Source organism: Chaetodon trifascialis, chromosome 2 (genome assembly GCF_039877785.1).
Source record: "Chaetodon trifascialis isolate fChaTrf1 chromosome 2, fChaTrf1.hap1, whole genome shotgun sequence".
NCBI classification, from domain to species: Eukaryota; Metazoa; Chordata; class Actinopteri; order Chaetodontiformes; family Chaetodontidae; genus Chaetodon; species Chaetodon trifascialis.
Window position 1 is genome coordinate 30,136,310 of NC_092057.1, and position 15,749 is coordinate 30,152,058.

The following is a 15,749-nucleotide window of genomic DNA, read 5'->3' on the forward strand; positions in this document are numbered from 1 at the left end:
ATGGATGTGAATACCATTATCTCTGACTTGGGTTTTAGGTTTTGGCGAGCTAGCTCACACAAAGAAAACTTGGCTTCATATTATCTCAGCTGACTCGCTCCCATTTGTCTGGGTTATAGTTCACAGCCAAATAGAGCCAAACAAAAATGGTGGATGAGAATTTACCAATATGTATACAAATATAACAAGCAATGTGCAAGGCAAAAGGGAAGACTGTCCACATCTTTTACAATTTTTACTGACTGAAGTAAAAAACATAAATAGAATCTGCCGGTCAACGCTGTTTCTCTTGTTGAACAGGAAAAAATGGCATATCTCTAGCTCAAACCATCGAGGTGTAATGAAGCTCTAAAGACGACATGATATTTCTGAAAATGATCTCGGGCATTTGAATTGCACAGGAGAATGAGACTTATGGGTTGCTCGACCCTTGCAATTGAGAATTGGTGTTTATGGTTTCTGTCTATGACACCATATTAAAAATACAATTAAAAGACAGATTCATTCTAATTTGCTAAAAGTGTCTCCGGCAGTACTGCCATCTACTGTCCAAATTGTAAATGTGCCTCCTGTTAGCAAGCCAACCAATATGTCTCATGAACATGGGGTATAATTACAGCTTTTCATTTGAAAGAAAATTGCTGGCTCATAAAGTTCATAAAGACAATTTTGAAGTCACTGTGATTGTACTCCCACCAGCAGCACACTGTGGTCATACTGGGAGGATCCCAATGGCCAACAGTGCAGGACCAATCTCAATCAATTACATGCAGAAACGTTTTCAGGAATATAGGGAAGAATCATCCAGAGGTTCTTCAGTTAATTCATTAGCCTTCTTTCAAAATATAGACAGGTTATGTAGATGGGCAGAGTGACAAAATGTTTGTGCTTTCAATGTTTTGGTTTACCAGGAGCTGTGACCATCTCTGAGGAGAAGAAGGTGTGTACGGGATCTGAGAAGTTCTTCAAGATGTGTGAATCCAATGAGGTAAGAGGAAACATGGAGAGAGGCAGGGAGGAACAGACTCATGGTTTATGTATTTTAGTATTTGAAGTGAGATGCAATTATAGTGACTTGTGACCTGTATCAAAACATACACCAAAAAATAGTAGTAATAATAATAATAAAAAAAAAGATTAGAACAATCTAAACTCAAAAAAAATGACACTTTTGTTATGTCTTACAGCTGGACTTGACTTTCCATCTCTTCGTGTGTGCACTGGCAGGAGCAGGAGCTGCTGTCATCGCTATGGTGAGAACCATTATCTTCATATCTGATTGGCTATGGATCTGGAGAACCAATTGGTACTGATTGGTATGACCTCCAACCCATGGGTCAATTTTCCAATATGAAAAAATGGACACATAGGTCAAGAACACCTTTTGTATTCATACTCAGAAAGAATTGTACCACATATGTAATATGTTTTTAACACAAAATGTCCTCTATTTGTGGGGTTTGCGGTTGTCAGAAGTGCAAATGACCTAAAGGGGGATAGATAGATAGATAGATAGATAGATAGATAGATAGATAGATAGATAGATAGATAGATAGATAGATAGATAGATAGATAGATAGATAGATAGATAGATAGATAGATAGATAGATAGATAGATGTTTCTGGAGAAATATAGATGATGAGTCATCCAGTTTTTCAGGAGTCCAACCCAAACTATCTCAAACTCCCCCACTGTTTTACTTTTTGAGAGAAATAAACTGTGAAGCCTTTAACACTTAAGGACCTTGGTAGAATGAGGGACATCTAAGTTCACAACAAATACTGAAAGTGATGAATCAGATGTATTTCTACTTTGTGGTAGCTGGTATAGTAGCTTTTTTTTTCTTGCTTGTGAGATGTCAAAGCTTATGGTGTAGCATAAATCAAACAGGGTAATATGAAAAAGAACCCTATCAATATGTATGCTTTCAGGCAGTTTACAATACATGCAAATCATTTTTTGACTTCATTATGCCTCTACAATGAGAAGGAATACTGTATAGTTAGCATGCAAAAGGATGTCTTCATGATGGAGTTGTGGAAGAAAAAGCATTCAGAATATGACAACTTTGACTCAATGACTGATGTAAAAAACAATACAAAAAATCACCAAATCACCATCATATTTAGGTTTGTTACACAGAGCTATCTGAAAAATCATCCATGGAAACAGTTTGCAAAACTGCAAGCAGTTTCAAAAAAATGCTTGGCAGGTGATTGGATGAACCATCTGTCTGTCATCAGTTATCTTCAACCAATCAGATCAATGAACATGCCCAAATCCAATTGAGACAGTACAATAACATTTTTTCTATCAAGAAAAAACCTTGAGTGCTGTCCTTTGCTCTTCTTTCAATGAAGAAATACTCTCCAGCTAACCTCATTAGGAGCCACCATTGTTTTCAAATGCTTCTTGCTTTCCTTACACCTAAACCATGTCCATAGCTGCTGGTAGTTCCTCAAACAATGCTAATTGTCTGAACCACTGTGGTTTGGCCACAAGCATATTGGGTCTATGGGTTTATCCCCATGCATATGTGCAGTCGTGAAGATTTTCTTTTAATTGTACACTGTACAGGACCTGAGTTCTTATCCCAAATTTTCTTCAACGTCAAACAGTCAACAAGAACAAAAGAAAAGTTGAAGAGGCTCAGCCACTCTGAAGCTGCATCCTGGCAAACCTTCAATCCCGCTTTGAGGCTTGCTTTGGTGCTGCGGCTGCCTGTCAGTATTGTGCACACTTGCTGCTGTGGAGCTCCGACAGAGGCTTTTATGGTGCTTCAGGTGGAGGGCCACGGTGACCGAAGCTGGACTGATTGCAGTGGTGTCCCTCCACAGGATGAAACAGACCAGCTAATCTTCAGCAGCAACTTTTCAGACATCCCAAAAAGGGACCCAGAGGGCAGACACAATTCAGATGGCTAAGCTAACCGCATCCTGGGCTCTCCTGCCAATTCTCCGGACTTCCCATTGGGAGAGCTGGACTCTGGTTGCAAGGATAGGGCTCCACATCTGTGGCTTTCCATGTACATACCACAATCAGGAGCTCTGCTGCTCTTTCCTTCTCCGCATTTGTCTGTCAGGCATATGCAAGCTGTAAAAGTACTTTCTGATTGTTCTTAGCTCTATCTGGGCTGTTTCCCCAATGCAGCTGACATTGAGAAGGCTATGATGGCTATCAATGGTAGCTACATCTTTGATTATGGTGTTGCAGACTATAATTCAGAGAAATGTTTGGCTGCACATATCTCAGTGTTTCGCTCTCATCAGGTGGGACCTACTGGATGGTCCCATATCTCCCACTTGGATCACTCCTCCAAAGCGTCACAGCTAACCTGCATGAAGCAGCCGAGAAAGCAGAGTATGCAAGAGCCACACCTCCTGGAGCCCAGCCATAGACACAGCATAGCCAAGATGCTTTCTATGGTGTCTTCCTCTGGTGGCTGTGGCTCAGCAGGCCTTGCACTGCCCCAGCAACACGTCCCCCAGAAGGCACACTGTGATTCTCAATGAATGCACGAGACAGCCCTCCACTGGGACTGGATTGATTCTCTCCTCAGACATGGCCCAGAGTTGTCTTTTACAAATTACAATGAGTTCCCCTGATTCCTCACTGCTTAGCATGCATTTAGGCAGAGAATCTAGTAGCCATTCTGGTGGAAGCTGGACTCCACCTCCACCTCCCATTCATAGGCCAACGTCAGTGGACCCACTACAGTTCACCAGTCATTCTGGCATTACGATGGATGATGCTGTCGTCAGCTTCCTACATAGATCACTCTCTTACTTGGAAAAGGCTGGGAGAGTTGTGAGAGTAATGTCTGTAATGTAATGTGAGTAATGTATGTGAGGAAACAAGACTGTGTGTGTGATATGGTTGTCTGCAGAACAGTGGCCCCGTAAGGAACAGTGGCTCCCTTACTCTTCATCCTCTACACAACAGGCTTCATGCATAAATAAGCTAAAGCAAGCTAAAAGGTTATCTGATGGCTCTGCAATCATCGGCCTCATCACAGAGACAACAGTAAACCGAGCAGGGTACAGCGCCACAGTGGGAGCCAGAGCAGAACTCTGTTCTCAAAGGAGACTCAGGTCTTCTGGAGTGCAGGGGACACTGCTGAGGACGTTTTTCAATTTTGCGGTGGTACCAGCCATCATCTATGGAGTGCTCTGCTGGGGCAATGGCATCTCAACTTCTGAGAGCAAGAAGCTTAACAGACTTAGACCTAGACTTAGAACAGTGGTTCCCAACCTTTTTACCTTGAAGCCCCCCTTGCCTATGTCCAAGACACGCCAGGCCACCCAACCCCAACTCCTACCTGCATACACACACTAAAAGAATAAAGTGATTAATTTTTATTTGCAAAAATAAACAGCAGTTGTAGGTTTTTGTTCTTATCCAATTGGGTGTGTTATTGGGATTTTATAAATTTAATGTGCACAAATATAATTTTGGTAACCTCACAACCTCAGCGCAGATAAAATTGTGCGCACCTCCTATGATCACTGGTGTCCCCCAGTGGGGGGTGCAGACCCCAGGTTGGGAACCACTGACTTAGACTTTTACTTTATTGATCCCAATTTGGGAAATGATTTTGTTGCAGCAGCAGTTTAAATATACACATAAATATAAAATATATACAATAAAGAAGAATAAGGATGAGTAATGAAAACTAAGAGAAAAAGAATGTTCTCAAAGAATATAACTAAGTGTATAAACATGGAATAACAGCAATTCTTAAAATATATAAACATAGAATAATAGCAATTGTTAGAAATATAACTAAATATATAAACAAGAATAAAATAATGATAAAAAATAAAGTACACTCAAAAGAAGTCAGTATGCAGAATACATGTGTTTTTTGCAAGATTATTTTTGTAAATATTTTTAGCTTTATTTGATAATTGACAGCACAAAGAGACAGAAGGGCGGGTAGATAGGGGCTTGACATGCATCAACTGGAATCCCAACCTGTGGGGATATTGCAATTATGATATTCCATTAACCATGGGATTGCTGTGATAACACAAGACTTTATTAATCCCACACTGGGGAAATTAGGGTTAGAAGCTCAGTCATCCATGAGGGACTCGGAGTAGAGCCGCTGCTCCTTTGCGTTGAAAGTCCCTCTCTGAGCTTCCACAGCCCCAGCAGACCACTGCATAGAAAACTGCAGATGTCACCACAGAGTTATAAAATGTTTGAACAGTGTCCTTCATACGTCAAAGGACCTGTCTTCTTAGCAGGTGCAGACGACTTTGGCCCCTCCTGTACAGGACATCTGTGTTGTATGTCCAGTCCAGTTTGTTGTTGAGGTGGACACCCGGTTTCTTGTAATCCTCCACGATCTCAATGTCCAAGCCCTGGATGTTCACCAGTGTAGTCCGTGGTACCTTTCTTCAGAAATCAATCACCATCTCCTTGGTCTTGCTGGTGTTGATGTGCAGGTGGCTCAGTCCAAGTTGGCTATGACCTTCCTGCATTCCAGTTTGTTCCCCTGTGGTATGTATCCAACGATGGTTGCAACAACTACTGGACACCCGGAGCTGCTGTAACAAGCTGGCACTCGTGCAGCACCATCTTGTCTTTTGATTAACCATTCGATTATTAGGGCACCCTAAAATGTAAGGTGACCAGATATGTAAAGTAAATAGTACATGTGAAACAAAAAGAAATAAGGTAATGATGAGACAGCAGCACGTTTCCCTAACTTTTGGGGTTGTTTGGGGTTGTACATATGACAACCGAATCTGTATATTTTCTCAGAAGAGTGTATTTTGGTCAGGATTGCTCTCTCTTTGGCCAGCTTCTCCATGAAGTCCTGGCAGGAGAGCATGAAGTTTGTCTTCACAATGCATGGCCTTCTTCTTGGGAAGGAAAGACCTGGAAGGACAGGTCTTGCTCCTTCCCTTCTTCAACACAACCAGTGTGAAACAGTTATCTGAGATTTAGTGGTGGACTGGTAGACCAAATTTTATACATTATTGACATTTGTGTTACAGAGCAACAGATTTAATTACAATGAAAAAAGTTCACTGAAAACCATTGAATTAAGGTGTGAAAGTTAATGTTACTACAGGCACAGGATAGAATCATCATCGTATCTGCACACCTGTATCTGTTGCTTTAGCGTGCTTCATCTATGCTGTACCTGTTTCTCTCAGGTACAATGTTGACTAAAGGTTTCAGTGTGTTCATAAGGAACGACTGTTTTTCTGGGGGGTGGTTTGCTCCATATTGACTTTCATTAACCCTGACTGTTCCTCTCCTCCCTCAGGTCCATTTCCTGATGGCTCTAGCTGCTAACTGGGGTTATCTGAAGGATGCCAGTCGGATGCAGAAATATGAGGACATCAAGTCAAAGGAGGAGCAGGAGCTGCATGACATCCACTCTACACGCTCCAAAGAACGCCTCAATGCTTACACATAAACACACACCTACAAGAAACGATACATACACACGCACTTACCTGTAAGACACACACAAGATCACACACAAGATCACACACACACACACACACACACACACACACACACACACACACACACACACACACACAGATCACATACAGGGCCTGACATAACCTTAAGGATATCAGAAACATACAGTATATACGTGAGTGCAAAAAAAACATTCAAAGACACAAATAAAGACATGAGTAGTCAGAAATTAGTGGCAGTAAAATGATGAAAACACAGACACCATCATTATCTTCATGTCCGCAGCAGATCATTGGCTCAGTTGGTCTATGCTAACACTTTTGTATCCACTATGTTGATTTGCTCCGTATATATTTTTGGCTCTTTAACCCAGACTTTGGCTTTTGAGTGAATGGAAGTCACTGGCTTGACCTTAAAGCTGCAATCATTAAGATTTCAGTCCTGGTTGATTTGGTGGCACCTGGAGTTACTGGTGGTAACCCAGAGTTCAGGGGTCAGTAGAACAAACTATGGTAATTTTAATAAAGAAGTCAGGAAATAATTGGCCTTTTTTTCATCATTCTGTGAGCACCACTGATCTGATCTATGTTCCAAATGGAATGAATCTAAGAACATCAGTGCACAGTAAATTGGTTACCTTGCACTGAAATTGGACGTGTGCCGACTGTCACCTGCAGCTAGAACAGCTCACTGTGGCTGCTCCTTCTTGTTTATTACTCCCTGCGATATTTCAAACTCATCTGCTGTAAAAAAAAAAAAAAAAAAAAAAAAAAGGCAGAAAATGACCATTGTTTTGCTTTGTAGACACACTTTTGATGAACAGTTGTAGTCAGTGCTAAACTCACTGACAAACACACATTGCATTTCCTGAAACTACTTCATAATAAAAGTCAACTCATGTCTCACCAGTTACATTTTTTAATGTTCTTTAAATTCTTAAATTCAGCTTACTTTAGTAGTAACTTAATAAAGCAGGGTCGCCAGCAACACCCAGTTCATAATACTACCATATAGACACATTAGGTACCCTTCAGCATATGTATGAGATCCACTGGGCTTTCAGCTCACTCCAATGTAAAACCTTCAACGGCAGTATTAGATGCCCAGGGCAACTGCTCCATCTGTCCAACGTTCTCATCGCAGTGACGCACAAAGCCTTCCCTCCAGAAAGTCTTTCAACATTGACATGCAGTTAGTGTGAAAGAGTAACAGTTTGCTTAGGTTTAGGCACCAAAACTAATTGGTTAAGTATAGGAAAAGATCATGATTTGGCTTAAAACAAGTTACCTGACATTACGGAACTTAAGTTAATTACATTACGTGAATTAAGTCTTAAAATAAGTCAACATGAACTCTTGTGTCCTGGGTGAAAGTCATATCTTTGTTCAACCCATCCATCCACCTGTCATCCTCCATTTGCAGCCTTTCTTGCTCTGTATACTGTACCATGTCAACCTGCTCTGAGTGTCTAATAATTCTGTAGATGGGTTTACATTGGAGTTAGTTGACAGCATCGACACTGAGGCCAAGCTCATTAAAGGCTCAATCACCATTTGGTTACCACATTCACAATAGATAGTGACTTAACAGACATTTATTTAATTGAAAATCTCAGAGATTATTACTTTAAAAGTGATAAGCAGAGACTGCTTTCCTTGTCAAAGGAAGTGGTGTTCATGATGGGAGATTGTGTACTGCTAAAACTTACTGATCAGAAGTTAAATACATGATTGCTCAATTAAAATAGTTCCAAGTAAGAAACTTGATAGTTAATTCTGCGAGTTCTTCCTGTAAAGACATAAATCTAAAAGCTCTGAGCACTCCATCCCCTTCAAACCTCAGTGCCCCAAGCTAGTTTTGTAATGTGTGAATGTGCAGAACAATCGACAACACCTAAATTTGAAAAGGAAACAAAAACAACCATGTGAAAAGTTACTAAAAAAATAGCAAAACGACAAAAAAATACAGTGCATGTATAAAATAGCACAAGAAACAAACAAAATAATAACACTTAAAGAAATACCAAAAAAGACAAATAATGAATTACCAAAAAAGACAAATAATGAAGAGAGAACCCAAAGAAATGTTAGTTTTGAATTTGCTTTGTTTCTGGCCCTGTGGTAGCCTTAAAGTATGTAATTAGTTTGCCCATGTTTTGGTCAACTGCACTTTATGTTTGAAAAATGCCAATATTTCCCTTTGTGACTGTTTTACTGGCTTGCCATCACTCATCACGCTAAACTGTTGTATGGAAATGATCACAGGTAGCTTTAGAACTACTATGAGTTGTTAGCAAAGCACATTAAAGCCAACAATCTACAGCAGACACATGAATGAGTTTGGTGTCTATTGCCTCATCGTTTAATGTGGGGGCCATTCAACAAGACAATGTCACTGTATCCCCACAACAGCCTCAATACCTGCAGTACACACATCATATGGAATCCACACACACACACACACACACACACACACACACACACACACACACACACACACACACACACACACACACATACTGTAGATGTGACTGAATGGTTGGTATTGTGCAGGCAGTGTTGTATGGTGGTGTCATGCTGTGTCGTGTCGTTTCACCACATTGTGTTGGCTGGTATTGTAGAGAAATATGGTCCCTGAGGTAATTTGTACATCCAAGATACAAATGGGTAGCTTTGCAAACTTTTCCTGTCCCTCCTCTTTCTCTACTCTTCTGACCTTCATCTTGACCCCTGTTTCATTAGCTGTTCCACATACCGACTGGTGTGTCCCACAAATGGCCCTTCATAGGGCCAAGGGATTGGTTTTTGAAATAAAATGCAGATTCAGTAGTTCATAATTATATTAATAGAAATACTGGAACTATATTTTAATTGATAAAATACGCAGATGACTTGATGTCATAAATTCTCTTCTTTTCTAAATTCCTCTTGTATTGGTTTATCTGTATGCTGACTTATTTCAGAGTGAAAGCACATAAGATGGCAGTGGGAATTTCAAAAAGGTCATTTAAAACAACTACTGAAACAAGGCTCTGTGTCCTTCTCCCTTCAATACCAGTTTGTGTAGACATGATTTGTCCTCAGAAACAGCACATCTTAGCAGCACAAAGTCTTTTAACGTGTCATGTTGTCATCAGTCTAATGAAAAATGTTATTTCTCACTTTTTGGAATTTTGCCACATTTTTATCACCATTATTTATGTGTAATTTTAGCCTCGGGGTATTTAAATGGGGCAGGTGTGTGTGTGTGTGGGGGGGGAGTATCACTTTCACATTTTCATGTAATGATTCTGTATTTCAGTGGTTCTGCACACACACACACACACACACACACACACACACACACACACACACACACACACACACACACACACATACATGCGTACACACCAATCATCTTGAGAGTATCAGTTCTTACACTGTCATGTTTTCTTTTATATTTCTTTTTTTAACAAGACCTAATGTGACTTGCTGAAATTGAAATTTAAAAATTCACAAATAATAATAGTCAACTTGTCATTGGTGACATGAGCAGATTATTACTGTGAATTCTGGGCAGTGTCATGGTTGAAGTTGCAAAGGCTGAACTCATTCATTTTGGTCTGAGTAGGATGTGTTTCAAGATGGAAGATCCATTTCCCCAAAACATTTTAAAGGTGTAGGTATTTATTCATCTCATGAAGAGTTTGTTGAGTTTGTGAGGCATTTCAAGTTGATGGGATGGAGCTGTGTAACCTGGGAGATGTTAGAATTAACATTTAAAAGGAGGAGCTGAAGAAACTTAGAGCAAAAAAAAAGATAAAGTCAAGATTAGCGGCTGCGTGGATTGATTAAACTGCAGTAGTATTAATGGGTATGACTAAGACCAATGATGGCCCAGCTAATAAGTGCATGGTGTGCAAATGATTTGCTCTACTGGTGGTTTGTGGTTTTAGTGGATGTTCCCAGCTAATTGGTGTCTCAATTATCACCTCAGGTGCTTCTACATATTCTATTAAGTCTTGGTTGATTTTGCAACACCTGTAATTACTGGTAGTAACAGCGAATTTGATTTAATGGTGGGGGCGCATTAATAAATTTCGACAAGTAAGGCAATAATTGGCCTTTTTTCCATCTTTCTATGAGCAAGAATGGTCAGTTTTGAACTGAGCAGCCCAAGAAATGACATTTCCATTCAACTACTTTGCATTCATAATTACATTGGGGTGACAAATGTAATCATTGCTTGGATTATGAGGAGTCAACAGAGTCAACATTTCTTTGAGTGAATGAAAAATTACATTTTACATATCATTGTAGAGAGTTGGTCAGGGTGGACTGTGACATCAGAATCCAGGGATCAAGTCAGCCTCCTGTTTGTGATTAGGTTTCAGCAACAAAAGCACTTTGGTTAAGGTTAGGGAAAGATCATCATTTCGCCTAAATATTAATAAAGAATCCTATGTCTTAAGTCAATGCTATTTTTTTCTGTACCACAACTGACCATAATCTTTCCCTAAAAAAACTGTGAGTCAGTAGGAGTGGAGAGTGCATTGCAAGATTGTCTATTTTGGCAGAAAACAGATGAAATATTCAGTATTGACATTTTTGTGACTTGCCAGGTACATTAATTAACAGCATTTCCTCATTACATTAATAGAAAACATTCAGTTGCCAGTACGTTTCCCTCAAAACACAGATGTTGTTGCTAATTAGCTGTATAGAAAGGGAATTTCGAGGAGACAGGGCTGTACTGAAAGGAGTTGTTTACCTTGCTTAGAAGTTTTAGGTTTTCTGCCTGTTGCCTGCATCTCTTCTGTCCTGAAAATGCTGAAAATGACCATTGTCTTGTTTTGTAGGCACATTTTTGATGAATAGCGGTAAATGCTAGATAAATAAATAGCTAACTGAAAAATGTATTACATTTCCTGTGGCTACTTCATAATAGAAGCCAAGTCATGTTTTGCCAATTACTCTTAAAGTGAAGCTGCAGCAGTAAGAAATGTCCGGTTTGTATTTGCTGAAAGTTAGGAATACCAAGGCTGACACCCACTTCATACTGTATTATCACAACTATATAAATATGACAGAAGTTTCATAAGTGGGCCATAGACTCAGTCACCACTGTGTTACCTCATTTGGTGATAGGTTGTGAGTACATTCAATTAAAAATTTTCAAGATTTTAATTTAAAGTAATCTGCTTGGATTGCATCTGAAAATTATTGATTTCAAAAAGAACAATTAAAATGTGATAATTATGATTGGCATTTTCCCCCCGCGACCCCGAAAGGGATAAGCGGCATAGAAGATGGATGGATGGATGGATGGATGGATGGATGGATGGATGGATGGATGGATGGATGGATGGATGGATGGATGGATGGCATTTTGATTCTTAAATCCAAATCTAACTTCAATTATTACTCACTGCTATACTAAGAGGCTGATTAGACTTATTTTAGTCAAAATGTCAAAAATCAGACATGAGCGGTAACAACTTTATACTTTATTTTTGAATTTAGAAGGTTTTTTTTTTGTGCAGTGTATATAGCACTTCAGTTTTAAATGAGGATGATTTGGAAATGGCAATACTTTAATTCTCTGTCACCAGTGTACTGGGCTGTTGTGTTTGTATTATATGTTATGTTGAGCCAGCCATTAGGATAAGAGGATTGTCCTGGTTCTAGCTGTGAAGGAAAATGATGATTCTCCATCTGCCAGTAGAGATGACAGAGGGAATCCAGTTTGTCTTCAGAATGATTACCAAATTGATGATGAAGATAGTGCTAATGATGATGGAGATGGTGGTGATGACGGACTTTGAAGGGTTTGATTTGATGAGACTACAAGCACGCACACACACGCACACACACACACACACACACACACACACACACACACACACACACACACACACACACACACACACACACACACACACACACACAAAACACGCTCCATCACCGCCATCACTCTGAGCCATAATTCCTTGCTCTTTTACTTTTCAACAATAACATTTCACTATTTTATTATCAACTTTAAATCTTTGAAACTTTTTAAATGTGAAATCATTCAATTTAATTAGGACAAGGTTCTTTTTTGTGAGCAGTATTAAGCACTGTACCTACATTAACTCTGTATAAAGATATACATACAGTATATGTGAAACAGTTGAGGTGAGCAGCCAGGAGAATGATTTCCTTTTGGATACAGAGTCTGGAGAAGGTGGTTCACTCCCAATGTCCTGAGCTTTTACTCCCTAAGAGAGCTGCATTAACAACAATAACACATGAAAGATATGAGACTTCCAAGTGTTTGCAAGACACTGGTTATCCAAAATTAGTGGATGGTAGTGGATATTTTGGCTGATTTAAAGGCAGAACATGCAGAAACATCTGTATTGTCCTTTAAGAGGCAGAAACTCTCACAAGATGGCGTCTCAGTCTCTGATGAAATGTGTTTTATTGATTTGTTTCATAGTAATGACCATGGGCATATCAAAGCAGTCTCATACAGTAAAAAGATTGTGTTTTCAAATCTCATGGCTATAGATTTAATGCTTATGTTGGTATTAGCCAAGCAGAGCCTATGAAGTTTCACACCTGCAGAGACCAATATAAAGTGATGGAGACAGTCAGTCAATAAAACATACAAAAACACATTTAGTGGCTGAGTGTCAATACAGATACATACAGGGGTTTTCTCGCAAACAATGTGGAATCTATTTTCTTCCACAATTATTGGTAAAACAGAGTTTCAATGCAAATGCAACTGAATTTGACCAAAAAAAAAAAGGTTTAAGTTAAAAACCTACCACCAGTGTCGATTTCAAAAACCCACCATCCAGACTCGTTTCCTGTTCAAGTGTGTCTTGGCTGCATACAGTCAGTATTTTTAAGGGTCTAGTTTTACAGTAACAGTATTTTATCATTTCATTGCCTGACAATGGATGTCATGTCAGTGTTTTTAACCTCAGATAAAGAAAAAAATAGTTTTTGTGCACTTATTGACCATTGTGAGCTCTCTCTTTCTCTCTCTCTCTCTTATTCTTGGTGTGTAAGTGCATTGAGATCCCCATTGTGGGACCTGTGTATAGTCTTGCAGCATTGGTTTTAACCTGAAGATATAATGATGAAAATGAATGAATTCATATTGATGAAGATAATCTTATAATAAGTTAAAAAAAAAAAAAGACATTGACTGTAGTTGTTGTTTGTGGCATGGTTATGCATTCAATGGTCATAATTTTAATGATTAAAACAATACCAAAAAAAAAAAAAAAAAAAAAGAAATTCCACTGGCGCTGTTCTGCTGTTTTTGTTTTCCACTTTCAGTGTGCAGTATTGCAGTTCCTGTTAGTAGTGGTGTTGCTAAGCTAGCTTGCTTGCTCAGTTGTTTACCACCAGAGCAATATATTGTAGCAGTTTGACAGAATAAAGACATAAGAATTCATACATGAAAATTTCTGGCATACAAGTGCATGAATCTATGATTGCAAGTCTTCAGTGATATGATCATGGTGTTCTTTATTGTTTATCCTAATAAAGCAGATTTGCAGGTGTGGTGTAATGTATTGCTCTGGCCACCCATTATTCTGCACCCACATCTGCTCACACCCTCTCCCTCATTCTGGTCATTTAGGCTACAGTCACACAACAGCTCAGGATGTCCAATTTGATCCTGACTTATTTTACCATATTTGATTTTGAAAGTGACTCATGTCTGATTTCCTGTGTTTGAAACAACCTGCTTGTGTACACAAGAGCCAGTGATGCATAAGTAATGCTCCATGCAACCAAGCAACAAGCACAGTCTGCCCTGCTCACGCTGCCAAATCGCCATCTTTAATCCATGCTGACAAGGCAAAATAATGATTTAGGCCACTTGCAAAGCATATTTAGAGCTATACAACCACATTTGAAGGTGAAGAAGAATCAAGCCTGCAGTGACTGAACACTTGCACATATGAGATTCATCTTGAATTGAATGCCCACATGTGGATATGGTCCAAAATAGATCTGAAAACATGTAGTTTTTCACTTTAGCCACTTTGGGTCATCTTTGTCAGGTCGTGTAAATGTAGCCTAAATGATGCAAAAGCACCTAAAATGTGATATCTACTGTTTAAACAGCCATGAGAAGATCTGCCTGCTGTTGAAATCAGGAAGAGGATATGAGTGGCTCACTCTCCATTTGATTAAGTCTCTCCATTTATTCCCATGTCTTTTTGTTAAGATGAATTTGTGCATTGATGTACTTATCTTGCGTCCTTCTTGTCTACCCACTGAACAAGACTGAACATAGACTAATTTTGCCATTTGGTGACCCTGACCACACACATTTATGACAGGACTCATAAAACTTACCATGTCAGCATTATAAAGCATGGATTTTAATAACATGAAATCTGATTTCCAGTCCTCTGTGAGAAAGATTTGATCTGTTTTTGACTGTTTTTGCAGTGATAAAACCTCAGCTCTGTATCACAGAATGAAAAATCAGATCCTCTGTGCCTGAACAAATATAGCTCTTATCCATAAAGAACTGAACCAAAATCTAAAAGCTGATAATTTTAGTCTGTGACCTTAAACTGATCATCTCATGTTTCAGATCCATGCATTATGTCAGGATGGACATTTTGGACGTTGGGAGAGTAGTTGTTTTCTGTTACACCATACTATTCTAGACTTTTGTACTTCACTCTGGTTGCTAGCAGACTGTAACTTATTCACTCATCCATTTTTTGTACATATCTGTGCCAACAGCTTGGGCAGAGTGATTGTTTTTTTGCTTTTTTTTGTAAAGACATAAATTTGCTTGCATATATAAATAAAATGGAATAATACACTTGTGTACTTGTTAATAAGGGAATATTTTGAGTGTGTGTCTTCTTTTCATGTTCAACACTTGATTGTCTAAAGACTTTATTGATAATTTCAACACAGCAGTGGGAGCCTAATCATGATGTCCACAGAGGGAAATGCTGCTCTGAAGACAAATTCTGAGGGAAATTTAGTTTCAAGTCTCAAATTCTCCAACATTCAATTGGTTAGAAACTTGTATACAGGTACAGTGTACACTGTGAGCAGAATATTTTGTAACTCTGCCAATACCATAAAATAGATATAATTGTACAAGGTAACAGCCCCATCTGGTGGAGATTTAAAACAATACATTTACACTGAAATATTCAGAATATTGTGAGTGTAATCATTATCTTGCATTGAATAAATGCCGACATGACTAGACAGCGGCTTACTGCAGAGGTAGTGGAGTTCACCTCCAAAACATATTCTATAGTGAAAAAATATTATTGTTGTCATGA

General features: G+C 39.0%; 1 protein-coding gene across 1 annotated transcript in view; it reads left to right on the plus strand.

The window, feature by feature from the left end:
- Positions 1-15,221, plus strand: part of gpm6ab (glycoprotein M6Ab) — a 71,076-nt gene extending 55,855 nt beyond the window's left edge. Inside the window, exons 5-7 of the mRNA XM_070979273.1 lie at positions 912-988; positions 1,188-1,253; positions 6,282-15,221. Of these exons, the coding sequence (XP_070835374.1) occupies positions 912-988; positions 1,188-1,253; positions 6,282-6,434 (296 nt within the window). The 3' untranslated portion in view covers positions 6,435-15,221. The remainder of the gene's footprint in view (positions 1-911; positions 989-1,187; positions 1,254-6,281) is intronic.
- Positions 15,222-15,749: the final 528 nt, after the last annotated feature.